This window comes from Zophobas morio, unplaced genomic scaffold, assembly GCF_036711695.1.
Source record: "Zophobas morio isolate AGI-343-1 ecotype UQ-CSIRO unplaced genomic scaffold, CSIRO_AGI_Zmor_V1 ptg000024l, whole genome shotgun sequence".
Lineage (NCBI taxonomy): Eukaryota > Metazoa > Arthropoda > Insecta > Coleoptera > Tenebrionidae > Zophobas > Zophobas morio.
Window position 1 is genome coordinate 17,958,583 of NW_026972129.1, and position 17,602 is coordinate 17,976,184.

Consider the following 17,602-nt stretch of genomic DNA (forward strand, 5'->3'; position numbering starts at 1 on the left):
AATCTCACCCCCATTTAAATTAACCGCGCAACTCTGATCGTGGTTGCCATGGTGATAGTGACAGCTGTGTCAAATGTTCCGGAGGCATTCAGGTTATGTTGTGCACTGTTACTTGTGTTTGTACTTAATGTAAATTTTGTAATGCCGTGTTATAATCACGCTTAAATTATCAAAATGGGTGAAAACTTGTAGATTAATCAATAATTCTACAATAACGTTGTATAAAACTTTACTTTTTCAGAGATGGGTTTGTCCAAAATGACGAAAACGAGAGCAACGATGCGACGTCGGCCTTTTCTGATATTTATAAGTACACAGGTAGGACAATGTCCTTCACTCTTGAAAAGAAAAGACACGAATTTCTTCAAAACCAAAAAGAGTAAGCAGTGAATTCGTTACAATTGTTGGGTTAAACCAACTACCAATTACAGAAAAAGGAAACAAGCATTTGACGAAAAAAGGGACTTAGTACATTTTTTTGGAGAGGAGGGACCAGAATTAATGGAGTGTGATGCTCCGAATAGACGACGGAGTAGAAAAAAAGTTCCTTTTGGTTATAAACTCATGGGTTCTGAATGGTTCACGGAGGTACCAGATGACTTTCAAGAAAATTGGATTATTAAGTTGTGTCCTGAAGGAATCCGTTATTTAGTTGTTGCAAATAAAGTAAGAAATATGTAGTTGCTTTCAATTCTTAATAATTTTATTTAGGGAATTACTACCTGTTACTACAGAAATGGCAGAATTAGTTTTAAGTTTAAATCCAAACTTCCAGGTGGAAATAACGAATATGCACATAAATTTACTGTCTTGGATTGCATTTACAATAAAACTACGAATACTTTGTTCGTTTATGACGTCCTTGCTTGGAATTCAGTGTCATTGCTTCATGCAGAGGTATGTGATATTAATAAATAGTCTACATTTACTGACATAAGATTTATTGCAGGCACATATGAGATTTTTTTGGATTAAATCAAAATTTGAAGAAAATCCAGAAATGTGTGAAATAAATTCACAGAAAAATTTTAATTTTGTTGTGATGGACTACTTACCAGCTGAGTGTTCTATAGTACAAGATAAATTATTTATGCCTTTTATAGTAAATGACACTAAAGTACCTTTTGATGGAATACTTTTTTATCATCGAGAAGGGCACTACGTTTTTGGTCGCTCGCCTCTAGTAGGGTGGCTAAAGACGTTTATGATACCTGAAATTTTACATATTGACGTCGACTCCTCACATCTTTGCAGTAAACCAGAAGATTACCAGTCGATTCAGCAGTATTTAGCGTCTAAAAAGAAAAGGAAGGAAGAAATTCCCGATTCGGTAATTCCATATATGTACACTTTTCCATGCAAAAATTGGCAGGTTGGACAAAAGTAGCGAGGGAAAGAGTCTCTAAAGAGTGCCATGTCAGCAGGCGAATATTTTTTTTCGCCCATAGAGATTGTATTACAGATATAGTATTTCACTACTTCAGTCAAACCTTACAAGTTTTATGAGGTGGCATAATTAGAATGTTTCAAAAGGCCTGAATGTTGTGAAGAATGAAGTATTTTAATTTAATGTTCTATATTGCCTATATCTACTTTAATGCATTTTTGAAATTTCGATGCGATGTCAAGTTATTCCAATTTTCTTTATTTTTACTTCCTGAGCGTAGGTAAACTAAGAAATATGAACTCTAGAGTATGAAAAAGCGGTATCCCGTTTCCGTCTGTGTATCAATTTTTATTAAACAAAAAATCTTTGAAACTACTGGACCGATTGTTGTCAAATTTTGTACGTGCACTTGTGATGTATGAATCCTTGTTGAGTTTTTTTTTTTTTTTTTGAAGAAAAATCAAAATTGTATAACAACATTTTACCCTTTAACTTTGAAACACTGCAAAACCGAATGGTCTGAAATCTTGCAAAATCTTTTAAGATTATCGTAATCAAGGTAATCGTTAATCAAATTTGTTCGTTTATCCGTACCCAAAAAATTGATGACGTCATTGAATATGCAAAAGCATTGTGATTCTATACTCGTGGTTTATCAGTGCACTCATAGTTTTTAGAATTACTTATAGAGTGACTAAAAAAAATAAAAAAGGAGGTAATTTATTCCGAGAACTGCATTTTCCGAATTTTTTCATTTTCATTTTCTCGGTTTTATATACAATTTTTCGTTTTGATTTTACAGTTCCTCGATTTTCTGATTTTTAAATTTTTCAATTTTGCAAAAAAAAAGAAAATAAAAATCCAAAACAAAAAATTACAAATACAAAAATTGGAATTGAAAAAAAAATCATAAAGTACAAACATTCAAAAACCGAAAAACTGAAGACATAAAAACTTGCGAAATCTAAAAAGTGAAACTTCCAAAATTGGAAAACCGAAAAACTGGAAAATTTAAATAATAACATATGGAATTTGAGATTTTTGTTTTTTACCTCTATAAAGTAAAAACTCCGAAAAATCGAAAAGCAGAAACATTGAAAATTCAATATCGAAACCTGAAAACTCATGTCGAATTCAACTTTTTCTGGATCTTTTAATGATTCGATTTCTCCATGGTTTAATTTTTCATTTGTTCGATTTTTCGACATTTCGATTTTTCAATTTTTCCATTATTCAATTCGTTTTTTTTTTAATTTCAGATCTTTCGATTTCTCGTTTTTTGATTTTTGAATTTTTCGTTTTTTTAAATTTCCCATTTATCGAGTTTTCAATTTTTCCATTTTACGATTTTTTTCGATTTTCCAAGTTTTCGATTTCTCAACTTTTCGGCACTTCTGTTTTGGGAATTTTTACATTTGCGGATTCCTCTATTTTTTCGATTTCTCGACGTTTCAGTTTTTGAATGTTTCTTCGATTTTTCGACTTTTCGGCCTTTCGATATTGCAAATTTTCAATTTTCAAAATTTCGATTTTTCCATTTATCAAGTTTTCGGTCTTCCAATATTCGAATTTTTTTAATTTCGACGTGACTTGACCTGATCTATTTCGTTGAATTTTCGAATTTTCAATTTATCTCCTTTTCGATTTTTCGACTTTCAGTTTTTAATTCTTCGATTTTTCAAACTTTCAAATTTTCGCATTTTCAATTTTCCAATGTTTCCATTTTTCAGTTCTTAGACTTTTCAATTTCTTTGATTTTCGATTTTTTGATGTTCAAGTTTTCAATTTTTTTACTTTTCGTTTTTCAGTTTTTTCGCTCTTTCGTTTTTAAGTCGAAAAATCAAAAAATGATAAAACTGAAAAATAGAAAAATTGAAACATCGAAAACCGTAAAATCAAAATACGAGAAATCGAAGAAATCAACATAACAAAAAATTGAAGAATCATAAGAAATGAGAAATCTCAAAATTCGATCTCCAAAAATTGATCAATCGATAAATCGAAAAATTGAAAAAGAAAAACTAAGATGTCGAGAAATCAAAAAGTCGAGGAAGAATCGAAAATGGAAAAATCGAGAAATCGCGAAAGTGAAAAGCCATGAAAAATTCAGCAATGGGAGAATCAAAATATCCAAAAATCGAAAAATTGAGCAATCTAGGAAGATCAAATGATCGAAAATTTAGAAACACCAAAAACTGGAATATTAAAAGATCGAAAAATTGAAGATTCGAAAATTAAAAAATCCTAAAACTCGAATATCGAAGAAAAATTGAATAGAAAAGTGAAAAATCTCAAAACTTGGACATTAAAAAACTGAAATAGGGGAAAATTAAAAAAATCGAGAGATCGAAAAGTCGAGAAACAATGGAAAATATGAAAATTGAAAAACAGAACTCGAGACACCGAAACACGGAAAAATTGAGCAATCGAGAAAGGAGAAATTGAAAATATCGAAAAATCAAAACTCCAAAGTCAAAAAATCGAGAAGTCGAAAAATCGAGGAATCGAAAAACAAAAAATCGATTGATAGATAAATTAGAAAATTTAGAAACATCAAACGCTGTAATATTAAACAATCGAAATATTTAAAAATCGAGAAATTGAAGAATCGAAAAATAAAATAATCGAGAAATGAAAAATTGGAAAAATCGGGAAATTTAATATACGAAAAATTGGAAAAATCGGGAAATTTAATAAACGAAAAATTGAAAAATCCCAAAACCCAAAACTTGAAAAATTCTAAAATTGAAAAAGAATAACTAAAATGTCAAAAAATTGCAAAATCGAGAAATCAAAATATCCAAAAATCGAAAAATCTAATATAGTCAAAAGGTCGAGGAGCCGAAACATCGAAAAACCGAAAAATTGGGCAATCGAGGAATGGGAAGATCAAAATATCGAAAATTCGAAAAGTCGAGAAGAGTTAGAAATGGAAAGTCGAATGAAAATTTAGAAACACCAAAAACTTGAATATCGAAAAATTTTAAAATGGAATAAAAATAATAGAAGAATAGGAAACTGAAAAACCTCAAAACTGGGACATAGAAAAACTGAGATAGGGGAAAATTAAAAAATCGAGAAAACGAAAAGTCGAGAAACAATCGAAAATATGAAAATGGAAAAACTGAGAAGTCGAGACACCGAAACAAGGAAACAAGGAAAGATTGCGCAATTGAGAAATGAAAAATCAAAACCTCTAAAGTCGAGAAGTCGAAAAATCGAGGAATCGAAAAGTCGAAAAATCAAGAAATCGAAAAATCGGTTGATAGAAAATTAGAAAATTTAGAAACACCAAACGCTGGAATATTAAACAATCCGAAAATTAAAAATCGAGAAACAGAAGAATAGAAAAATAGAAAAATCGTAAAACTGAAATATCGGAAAATAGAGAAATCGAAAAATAAAGTAATCAAAAAATGAAAAATTGGTAAAATCGAGAAATTTAATAACCGAAAAATCCCAAAACCCAAAAATTGATCAATCGATAAATCAAAAAATTGGTCGAAAGTTGTACATTTTGACTAAAAAGTTACCATGCTTACAATAACTTCAAAACGTTTGCAAGATTTCAAAGTATTCAGCTTTGCAATTCTTGACTAAATCAATAAAATAAACTGATTCAGTCATTATTTTTTTAGACACAATCTAAAAAATATTAATGCAGTGATAAATCACAAGTATAAACTCACCATATTTTGTACATTTAAGATAGGATTTATTCAGCTATATTTTGAGGTAACGTCATCAATTTTTGGGGGGGGCGTCAGCAAATACATTTTGATCAAAAATTTACCATGCTTATGACTTTAAAAATAAATTGAAAAACAAAAAATTATAAAATCGAAACATTAAAAAAACGTATCACTGAAAAAATAAAGAAAATAAAAGCCGAAACGAAAAAAATTGAAAACTTGAGAAACTCAAATCGAAAAATTGCAAAATCTAAAAATTCAAAAGTTGGAAAATTGAAAAACTAAAAATCCTAACTCGAAAAATTGTAAATCGAAAAACTGAAGAAACAAAAAAATGAAAAATTGAACTGAAAAATTCACATCCAAAATCCCGCGGAAGCGGGATACGTCACTGGTTTTTACTTTATAGAGGTTATCAGATATTTATAATTTTTCAAAGAAGCGGGATTTGTTGAACTCCACTTCAGGGGCGAGGGAAGTTAAGAAATCACCTTTGGCCAATTTGTCGTAATAGTAACAAGGTCCACAAAAAATCACACCAGGAGAAACATTCATATCTATTTTTTCAACTATAGAACACCCCCTGTTTTATGTATAACCGACGTTATACTAATATATCTTTTTTTCAGGTGGACATGGAAGAAATACTGGAAATGGAAAGCATAGACTGTGACAACGTGTAAGTAATCTTTTTATTAGAGAATATAGAAGTTATTGGTCGTTGTTACAATAATAAATAGGTATCTTAATCTACAAACAGCCTAAAAAAATAATTTTTAAATAAACATGTCCTCTCAAAAAAATCAACTTTTTTCTGACCTTTACTTTTATATAGTGTCTCTCTAATAAATTGGCACTTCGTGCGAATTTATAATAGAAAATCAAACCTAAATAAGAGTATAAACCTAATTACAATACGAAGAGACGTCTTTACATGTGCCTTGTGTTTCCAAAATTGATGCCGGATTGGTTGGCCCCCTTATTGCTTCCCATCTGAAGCCCAATAATAGTCTGGCCCGCCTTTAGCTTCTCCTCTGAGAACAATCTTTCGTTTTTCTCGGCCTCTTTTGGTCCTATTGATGGCTTGCCGTAGTTGCCAGCCTTGAAAAAAAAAGTTAATTAGAAAATAAAATCATTTAGGTAGGCGAGCATACCTTTCTCCCCAAAGACTGCAAACAGATAACGACAGAATTCAGATTTTGCCTCTCCCAAAGATCAACCGTTTGGAAAGTTTCCTGCGCGGGAACACCCAGCTCTCTCGCAGCTTCCAGGAAGGCGTTGATATTTTCCATACATTTGAAGGCCATCTGACTACTATTGACTTTTTTCACAATTGACGGTTTGATAGTATTAACCAGTCTGTAAAAGGTGAATGATAAGGCGACGAGTTCGTTGAATGTACCTATGTTTGTTTATTTTAAATAAATCATGATCTCATTGTGGATATAACTATTATCGTAAAAGGAAATGTTACGTCAGACATTCATCACAACTGAATACGTACTTGCACAAGAGTTGCCCATCTTTTAATACTTCATAGAAGTTGTCCATGTCGCCGGCAGTGCTGATACCATCGCCTGTTATGGATGCTATCCATTCTAGACTTTCACGGGCCAGTTCTTCGCTGTATTTTGCGTTTACCTGCAACAATTTTTTTTGTTTAAGTTATAATTTGCAATATTATTAATATAAAAAAAATAGGGGCAATAAAAACGGCTTATCGATAATGCACAGTCGCAAAAAATAATTACTAGTTAAAACACTCATTTAATAGAGGATATGCTCTACTAAGCAACCTTTTAACGCCTTTCCACAGGATTTAACATTACTTATCTTTTCAATAATGGACGGAAGTTTATTATAAGGCTTCTAAACAAATATAAAAGGGAACTACTTTTATATTTGTTGAAATTATTATCAAAGGGATGTGGTTTTTTCACAATAAAGATAGTAGGACGACAAAAATCACTAAAATAATGAGTGTCTATAATACCAAATTTAATTTACTAATGACTTGTGAATGTGTCGTTGCCATCTAAGTCGGTTGTAAACAGTGACACCTAGAAATTTAATAGAGTCATTTACACCAATTGATTTGGAGTTAACACGCACATATAAGATTTTATCAGTTGCGTGATTTCAAACTCAAGTTTTTTTTTAATGTAGCGATAATTCATTTATTTAACGCCACTCCCATCATTGTAGTATGTTCACAGAATGAACAGTTTTAATTATAAACTGTCACAAACAGCCGAGACGAAGCATAAAATAAAACAATCGTCGATTGAAATCAATCACAACCGTGCAAGTAATAATTTTCAATTTTAAGTCAGTAACTTTTGCATTTTTTCCCCCTTTTTCTAGTTTCCCAAGAATTATTATTTCTCATAAAATTTATTACAGTTATTTTCGCCTAAATTTGAGTTTAGTAAGCACATTTTATAACAAATGTTGCCGTCTTTTTGTTATTTTTTCTTTTGGCACACTTTGAGGTTCAGTTTTTGTCTTTGCACTCGTTTCCAAAGCAGTAAATAGTATTTATGTGATACGAAGACCTAGTATCTCCCAACAAAACCTACAGGAAATAATTTTATTACAGAATTACAACCAACGTAATTTCATAAGTTAATTTTCATTAAAATAATTAATTGCGCACGAACTCTACTACTCCGATCTACACGAAACTGTGTTTAGCAGCATTAATCGGGGTCCACTACTTCTACAGAAAATATATATTCATTAAGAAAATAAGTATCAGTTTTAAAATTTTTTTTTACTAGACTTTGTCCTATTACCGAATGGTTGTTTATTGATGTCTACTTTCACTGTATGTGGGTAATGAGACAGTTAGTATTCAACATACATTACTCTTGCACACGAACTTGGTAAACATTTAGTAATGTACGTAATACAGCATTACTCCCGTCATAGTGGTTTGTATAAAAATGGACGTGTAATATGCTACTTATGAAAATTTTTGCACAATAATGTCAACACTTTGCATAACTCGTGATAATAATAATTTCGTTTCGAAAGACATAAAGAGAAATAAAGGTTTGATTATATTGGTAAGACATATTTTTCTTAATCAGATTAAATTAACGATTGCTGTGTGCTCATAATATTCTTAGTAGACTATACGTCTCCTCTATTTTCGTACATATTTGAGTAACTTTTTTGACAGGATTTTTTTTATATTACACTTCTGATCCACTTTGTTGTATGTGTCGTACCACAGTAAGAATCCAAAAGTTACTACTGTCGTTCTTACATTGTTGCAAATTAATACTCCCACATACATATCAAGTAACCTTGAATAGTTCGACTTTCAGTAGCGCCGTTTATCTTGTGATATGCATAACATATCCATTATAGTGAAAAGAGTTCGCAGAAAAAAGTATTGTCACAGTAGACGTAAACGCATCCGGACAGGTCCACTTAAGAACTAAAGGGGAGGAAGTTGTCATAGTCGTACCGCCAGCGGCGTTAGTTATTCTGTGATCTAATTTAATGTTTGTCTAAAATCTTATATTTATCCGAAAATTAAAATATAAGCTCTTAAGTGACCATTAAATTAAATTATACTGTCAAATGTAATAATAATCAATCAATCAACTAGCTTATCAAATATCTTATCGTTCAAATCTTGAAGGTAAGACAAAAAGTATTTAACTGCCTAATCAGTAAAAATTAATTAAAAATATACTTAAGACTAAGAATTATCCACTTTAATATGAGAAACGCACGATGAAAGTGAAACGAGAACACGATACTGTGCAAAGGTATCGATATAAATCTACACTTTCGAACAGAACTTCTTGAATAGTTCAGTGAAGTAACATTTCCCTCTTGATTTCAACTAAACACTCCATACAGAATTTTGCACTTTATACTCAAAATTTAAGTTCAGTGCTGATTTTTTCCGACAGTGTGTTATTCAGAATAATGAAAGCTTGTGAGGTTTAACCTTACACAGACAGGTTAAGGCAAAACATCAAGCCAATGTACGTTGAAATACTCAGTTTACTTATTATGTAATCAAATTTCGAAACTAGTAAGCCTAAATATAATCATGAACACAATACTGAAAGAAAGTAAATAACCGATTATTACAAATAACTTCGGTGTCCATTGATATGTCCTATGAACAGCACGGCATAATCTTCAAATCATTAGATATAGTTAAATATACAACCATATATGTCCATCCGAATGCATTTCGAATGGTTGTCAAATATTTAATTTTCTAACCAAATATTATTAACAATATAATAAACATTATTATCGCCGAAGACTGAAAGTGATACGGTTTCATGGTACATAGTAACTAAACTATTTGATAATCTTCTAGTAAGCTATATTTACATCAGTGACACAATCTTTTTCCAAAAAATTCCATTCACTCTATACATGGTGACTGATTTTTTTTTAAATTTCCGTTGTACGTTCCTGAGTGTTCGTTAAGATTGCGTCATGATGAGTCACCTGAGCGGCTGCTAGACTTGAATTAAATTGATGGAGGATACCATCAAGTATGGTAGAGACAAGGTGAATTTTCTAGACCGTTGCGAACAATAAATGGGCTTATAATTAAGGCGGCGTGGGAAAAGTACTTCAAAGTACTGCAAAATCGTCTTTTTTGCTACTTTATGTAGAGTTATTGTAAAATAATGAACAAATAATATATTGTGATTATTTCTATCACTTTATCGTCTCGAATATTAACCACACACAATAAGTTAGTGACTTGAATCTGTTACAAGGAGAACAATGGCTATTCAACAGATTCGTCTACTAGTAAATCTAGATTTTAGTATGCATACAGACACTGCCCACAAATATTATTTTTTTAAGTGGGTGTTGTTTCTTCTATTAATTTTTCCGCATTAATTTTTTTCGGTTGGTATGAATACGTAACTTTTTTTGTGCAAGTTTTGGAAGCTTAAAGTGTGTTTTTTTTCAAAAGCCTACCACCTGTTGCATTCTGTTCACTAAATAAGCTCCCCTATCACATAGGGGAATATTATAACTAACAGCTGGAATACCTGACTGTCACTCCACATGTCAAAAATAACAGGTAATAATTCAGTAAATGCCACTTTTGACATAATTAAATCCTTACCTTCGTTCTGTCTATACTTGGTTACTATAAGTATTATTTATCACTAGAACTTATTTCTTAATTCAAAAGTGGCTGCGAAAAATTATATTTAAGTACTAAGTCCTCACCTCTAGGAGCAGAACCTGAACTCATCGACACAGAATGACTCGTAAAGGACTAAAGGACAAGCGCTAGCTATTTTGAGTGAATTATTCAATGCGAAATTGTATTTCAAATTGGCGTGAAGTCATGGTCCACACAACCAAAGATTGTTATAACCGTACAGTACCGATTTGTTGCCACATTGTTAGTTATTCCCTGTTATTATAGACCGCCTACAGTTTTTAAGCTTCAAACTGAAATAAAAATGTCTATTAAGTCATATTTTATTGAAGGTTCCGGCTTCGATAATTTTCCACAAACCGAACTTATTATTTTTACATTGGACATATTTTTTACGCGATTTCGTCATCTGATAGATTGGTAATCAAAATAAAATTTTATAAGCTTTTAGATGGCGCAATTTTATACCGTTGTAAATAAAACGTTTTTAATTTGTAGGGGACCTCTACTTTAAACAGATTTTTTAATTGTACGCAAAACTGGGAATTAATGAAGTAGACTCATGGTTGTTAGTACAGTTAAACTATTTCGTCAATATTACTTAATACCTACACCACCTACACCTACCATTCGAACATAAAAAAAATAAGAACAATTTCAGATTAAAAATTATTTTTTTGAATTTAATCCTGGGAGATTTTCGGAGTGAAATAAATACAGTGCGATCAAGAATTATTGTTTGAGTTGGTATCAACAAATGTTGCTTAAAATTGGTAGACCTGTCACCCCACCTTACTTCTTGTTGTCAAAAGTGACATGACTGACGATGGAATTTAATTTAAATCAAAATTTGTTACCTACTGATTATTGAAATGTCATTTAAATTAAATTAAATGGGCACTTAAAAGTGGCAATAACAGAATCGCAAAATTGACACTTTCCTTGCAACAATGAAAATAATCAAGTACAAAAATGTTGCTTAGATAATTTAGGTCGGTATAACCACAAATATTTTTTTATCTCCAACCGGCTCTTCTAGAATACGAATTCTTGAATGTTCTGTGCATTAATTACAAAAGAAGTAAAGTTACATTTGTTAAATGTGTAGGTGCACTTTCGAGTCTGAATCATTTCGTGATTATTCCGAAGCAAAAACTGAGCATAACATGTGTTAAATCCATTTATTGCACGTGCCACAAGCACGTTTCAAAATCTTAAGACTTCACACCATATCCTGCTGTGGTTAACAACAGTGCAGCAACAAAGCTATTTATAAAAATGTCAGTAATTGCAAATAGTCTTAGTCTTTTCAAGTTACCGTAGTTGCCATCTGCCAATTAACATTAACAGTATCTGTTCAAACAAATTAAAGCAGTTGCATGACTCATAACGGTTATCATTACTGGCATGGTAATCTTCAGTGAACTCTAGCGTTATCTTAAAGACCATGACACAAAAAGAGTGATGCACCAGAAGGTCTCAAGTCTTGCGGTATGCACTCCGACTGGATTCCTGCAGCCTCCAGCTTTCTTCTTTTTGTATTGAAATATCAAGTATGATAAATCGAATGCAAAAAAAGGAAATTCTTACGCAATGTCTAGCACTACAGTAAACCTATTTGCTGAATCAACTCCTTATATGGTAACATTCACCATATGGCATGGTTTTACCATGTAATGTGAGTCCTGTCGGATTCCAGCTATTTTGTTATTCAATCAGGAAACACTTGACATTCAACGTCCACGCGATGAGTATTTTAATTAAACAGTTTCCTACTTCCCTTTTCTTATCTTTTGGTTAATGAGGGTTTCCGTTGATGCATTTGTGTCGGTATCGGTACACGACAAACTCTGTTGCTGATTTAGCTTAAAGCAATTCCAATTTTTATCTCTCGAGGCTACAACTGTTGAGCAAGCTGTGTCACGAACACAAAGCTATGAATTATTCCATTAAAATTCGTGTTCATGGAGTCTCATTGTTTGTGCGTGTATGGTATTGGAGGTATTTGTCGGATTGAGTTATCCACAATCGATAAGAGTACTCAATCTGCTCATTTAGCTGGATTAGTGGCTGGTGCACAACCGTTCAGTTGGTACCTTAAAAAGTGGCAACTAGGTACCATATATGAATGTTACAAATTAAATCGTTTGAAGTATTTATTATCATCCACTGTCCCTGCAGTAGTGTTAATTGGAGCGCAGACGTTTATTAGCTGGAACAATCAATGTCCATCTTCATATATCGCACTAAGTATTTACTTGATCCATTTATCTCTTTTTTTCTTCTTCATTTCCATGAAACTCCATTAACTTTTTGCGGTTTTATTTATCAAATAAAATTCATCCATCATCGTATCTCACTATTTATAGATGTGACAGCAGCCACTCAGGCAAGAGTTCCCACAGCTATTGAAGCACTACAAACTATTCCAAATTCAAATTCCAAAGTGAAATTGTTTTTTGGAAAGTTATTTCGCACCACATTCCACACTTAATGCATACAAAGGTCAGCCGGTGCATAAAATGAATCTTATCTGCATAGTTACTCGATTCTTAATCACTGCATCTTAACACTGTTCATATTGATTTTCTTCCTGACCTACATCTTGTCCAGGGCAGTAGCGAAATTTGGCCCGGAGTTAGCACGATTAAAAATTCTGCAACTGTTGTGTGACAAACCGAACAAAATCGTCTGCATTCGCAATCATTTTAAGATAAATAGAATTAACAACGATAAATAAATAAGCCTGCAAAAAGATAAAGCCCCGCTTATACGTGGATCATTTTAATTTATGAATCCAGCGCATTGTGAGTTCATCAACATTTCAAGTTACTGAATTTTCTGTGTTCGTAGAAATGATCCCAGACAATAGAGAAGTGACTCGCTACAACAAGGTGTGGTGTAAACAACCACCTGCTCACTCTTACCACCGAACGAGGTTTCTTAAGCACTATTTTGTAAAAAATACCAACTATCTAAGTATTACCTTTCTTTGTGCTTCGGCAGCAAATCCGCTTTTGGTTGCTCTGTTAGTAGCCATTTTTTTGAATTCAAAACACACACAAAACCACTTTTGCTATCGACTGCGAAGTGCCGATACTTTCGTTTGCACCGTAGAACGGAAACAGCTATAGTAATAGAGAAGAACGAAGTCCAACGAGTATGCGTATGCCACGTCCCCTCTCTGGCGGTTGTTTGCCGGTATTCAGAGGTACACAAGCTCGATCAAACGTTGAAATTTCTGGGAGTGTTTTCTCGAAACAGGTTTCTTATCATTGGCGTATACTTGAAGGTTGAAGTGTCGGCGGGTCATTTCATTGGCGGGAAGGTTCGGCAGGTTTTTTGAATGTTGCTTGATCTGAGGAGCTTTTCCACTGAATAAAAATAACGAACTTTGGATTAGTGTTCAGAGATTTCGTGGTTGTTGCAGCGGAACGTCCGGTTTAATTTTCGACTTCGTGTGAAATAACAGAGAATACTTACTTAAGGCTGATTTTGATTAAATTAACCATTCATGTTGTATTCTGCACAATTAAGTACTTATAATTCTCTGTTAAGAAACGAAATTAGTAGTTATTACTTCCCTAGTGTATTGGTTAATTTTAGATTTTCTCGACGTTTTACGACCTCCAGAGTATGAAAAAGTATGTCCCGCGTTTCAGTCTGTCTGTCTGGATCAATTGTTATGTATAGAACGATGGTTAAACAAATCGACGAATAGGTAAAAAATTACGATAAAACTTTTTTAGATGATGTGATCACCAATATTCGATAAAAAAAATCAGTTCATAGATAAACCGAGAGACTCATTGTCTAATTTTTCAAGAATGCGTCATCAATTTTCCGAATTAATTAATTTCAGTTATTGTTTTGTAATCTCTGAATCAATGTTACACTGACCACATTTGGGAGTGCACGTTTAGTTAAACGATAGCAAAAGTTCTGAAAAATTTTAGGACTGTAATTTTGCACTGGAATAACAAATCAAATACACTGTGCACTTTCAACTACTTGTTGTGCACCTGAACCTTGCGTCGGAGTGATTAAACTTTTGGCTCACCGTTACAAAATGCAGCGCGGACGCGAGTCTGTGGGCGACTTGAAAATTACTCTCACGAGTCCGGTCACGAAACAAATGATAGTAAATTCCACCCATATTTTTTTGTATCCGTAAATTTGAAAATTTATCATTCGTTAAATGATTATTTAATTACATGATAAACGAACACACTAAATTTATTAATTTGACATGACGCGATCGAATTTTTGAAGATAAACTAACAGATTCACGATTAGATTTAAAATTTTAAAATACTCGGTTCAGATTGTCTGTAACATAAAATTTTCATATACTGTGACCGAATAAAACGCGGAAACGCCGAGAATATATTACTAGGGGAAAACAGAGCAAAGTGAGATGGGAGAATAGAGTGAAGTGTAGCATTAAAATTTGAACGACCGTGCCACTTACGTTTGAATTTATATCGTGAACCGTTTTTCGAGAATTGATATTTATGCGTTGCAAAGCTATTGACAGCCACTTTTGATATTAACTTGTGAGACTTTTTTCTTGTATTAATTTAACAATTGTCTTTTTATTTAAACGCTAAATATTAGGTTATACTCATATACGTGATATTCATATTTATTGATATAGCTTGGAAGCAAAAATATGGAATAACAAATATATTTTAACAGTGATTGAAAATGGTATAGTGGTCCAACTCTGAGTTCGTTTTTATGGCACTGGAATCTTAATGACCGCAAGTATTAGGAACTCTATTGAAAATGTAAATAGCCGCGCCATAAATCATCTTAAAGGTTTAGAGGCGCATACGGCCCTGTGTAGTGTAGACAGTTGGTCCCTTGATGGTTTATAACCGCTAGATTAGCTGCGGCAGAGGCCTATTGTGGAACACTTAACTCCTTCACAATAGGATGCAGTCATAAAAACGAACCAGCAGTTGCAGCACTATACAATGGTTTAAGCGTGAACGTTTAAGTGATATATGAGAGAATTTAAAAGTAATATATGACTACTATAAATTTATTTTTTTAATTAGTTTATAGTTACAAATATCACATATTTGTATGCTTTTGTATATTTTTGTGCTCCAAAAAAAAAATCAACTTGGTTATAGTGAACCAAGAGTTATAAGGTTATATGGCCATCATAAAATCATCCCATTGTGTCGAAGTTAAGTTGTTTACAATAGAAAAGGTTTTAGGGTCGTAAATAACGTGTCCACTGCAGCTCGACCGGCTCTTCTGGTTTCGTTCAGGGGCGGCTTTCACTAAATATGAAAATCCACCACTCCACTATTTCTTTACTACCTGCAGCCGCTGAGGGTTCCGAAATAACCACTCGCTTTGAAAGCCGGCCCTGTTAAATTGAGCAAGAAATGTTTAGAAGATGATTTATTGCCAACCGGTAAGCTTAGTGCGAACCACACAAAGGGGGTATTTATTTGCGGTCAACTACTTTTATGATGGCCATATAACCTTATAACTTTTGGTTCACTATACTTTAATGAAGAGTAACACGTGTGTCACGAATTTTAAGTATGTATTTGTTTTAATCAATTAGCAAAATGAAGGAAGTATTGTAATCCAGCCCGTCGACCGACTCTCTTCTTTTACGTTTTCTCGACCTCTCATGACCTCTATAGTACGAAGAAATAGATCTCCCGTTTTCGTCTGTCCGTCTATCCGTCTGTCTGCCGTCCCGGAGTTTTATTAGATAGATAACCTCCGAAAATACTACGCCGATTGTTATCAAATTTTGTTTAATCATCTCCATAATGTGATGGCGTCACTTCAAAATTGTATATATGTAGTAAATGGGTTTTAACTGTATAAAATAACATAGTCCTTCACATGTAGTTCATGGTGCCGTGTTGAGTTTTTATCCAAAACGTCCAGATTTTTGGAAAAAAAATCAAAATTATAAAACAAACATCCCGATTAAACCAGCTTTCAAACCCCAAAAAAAAACGCATTGAAATCGATTCATTCGTTTGGGAGTTACAATGCCGGAGATAAACAAAGGTTTCAGAGTTATAACACCCTTCTTTTTATGCCGAGGGTTAAAAACATCTAGATAATACCAGTAACAGTTTAAGAAAAAACAAAAAAAAAACAAAGCCCCATGAGCAGTTCGAACGTCCGGACTTCGCGTTACAAGTCATTATGTCAATTTGGGTTTTTTGCTAAAATTTGAATGTCTGTGGTAAAAAATCAAGGCAGATTCATAAATCACTAGTACGAGAGTATGTTATTTCATTAAATTTAAATGACGTTTACTAAAAAGAAATGTTCAACAGACGTCATTAAATTGTTAAAATTTTGTTAGATGTAGTAACATGAAACCACATGTATTTATCCAAAAATCATTCTTGAATTTCACCTGGAGGTCTTTAAACATTGGTCTTATTAAATAGGACCTTCCTCGCCACTAAAACACAAACATTAGGGGGAACCCTCTGTCCAATTTGTCGCATTAATAATAACAATAATTCCTACTTTTTTATATAACTTATAAGAGCTATGTTTCCAAATTTTATTTTAAAATAAAAATTTCGGTGGAGGCGCGAGACAAATTTTGGTTGTCGACGTATCAGATCAACAACAACCTCGAAGTACATATTTTCTAAACTAAATTGTAAAATTTTGTTGTAAAGTTTTAAATTTTGAATTGAAAAAATATCTGCACTAATATACCGCCACTGTAGATGCAATATTTAGTAAAATTTTGAGATCAAGTTTTTAAATGGAACGAACAGAAATTTCGATTAGCGACTATGTGATCGTTGAAATTTTTTTTTTCAAATATTTTGTGATCTAGGTTAAAAAAAGGGCATAAAAATTAAATATCATTCAAGTTCGTAAATTTTGGTTATAGTTTGACCATCTGCACGGTGGTCTTAAAATACACCCAGAATTTTTATAGCAATCGATTTTTTTTCATTTCCCCATTTTGCTTTATTCTATTTTTTTTTCTTTTTTTTTTCGTTTTTTATTATAATGTACATATTTAGCTTGTTCTTTGTCTTTTATTGGAGATTACATGGTAGAATAGAAACCTGGCCAAATTTCGCCCCATCACAATAGAGATGGGTGGGTGGGGGTTTAATTTTTGTTTTTTTTTTTTTTAATATACAGAATTTTCTTGCAACAACAGGATAGTTAAACATGTGTTCAGTTTCTTGCTGGGAAAAGAAGACTTCCTAGATTAACAAAAAATGGACAAAATATATGACCCGCCCATCCATCCCTTCTCAATTGTGATGAATATTTTATTCATCATGAGCTGAAGGGCGGAGTTTAGTTGCAAAATCCACATTTCTCTACAAAAAATTA

The 17,602-nt window shown here is 32.6% G+C and overlaps 2 protein-coding genes across 2 annotated transcripts; one reads left to right on the forward strand and one right to left on the reverse strand.

Moving 5' to 3' along the window:
• The first annotated feature begins 76 nt into the window (after positions 1–76).
• On the forward strand, positions 77–5,882 carry LOC135134844 (snurportin-1-like). Its single transcript, XM_064063694.1, has 6 exons — positions 77–188; positions 242–379; positions 432–666; positions 712–897; positions 950–1,330; positions 5,709–5,882. Exons 1-6 carry the CDS (start codon positions 175–177, stop codon positions 5,760–5,762), a joined length of 1,008 nt encoding a protein of 335 aa, XP_063919764.1. The 5' UTR covers positions 77–174; the 3' UTR covers positions 5,763–5,882.
• Positions 5,754–13,452, reverse strand: LOC135134846 (myophilin). Its single transcript, XM_064063695.1, has 4 exons — positions 13,230–13,452; positions 6,584–6,720; positions 6,234–6,438; positions 5,754–6,180 (listed from the first exon to the last, which is right to left on the reverse strand). The coding sequence occupies exons 1-4, from the start codon at positions 13,281–13,283 to the stop codon at positions 6,010–6,012; spliced, it is 567 nt and encodes a 188-aa protein (XP_063919765.1). The 5' UTR covers positions 13,284–13,452; the 3' UTR covers positions 5,754–6,009.
• Positions 13,453–17,602: the final 4,150 nt, after the last annotated feature.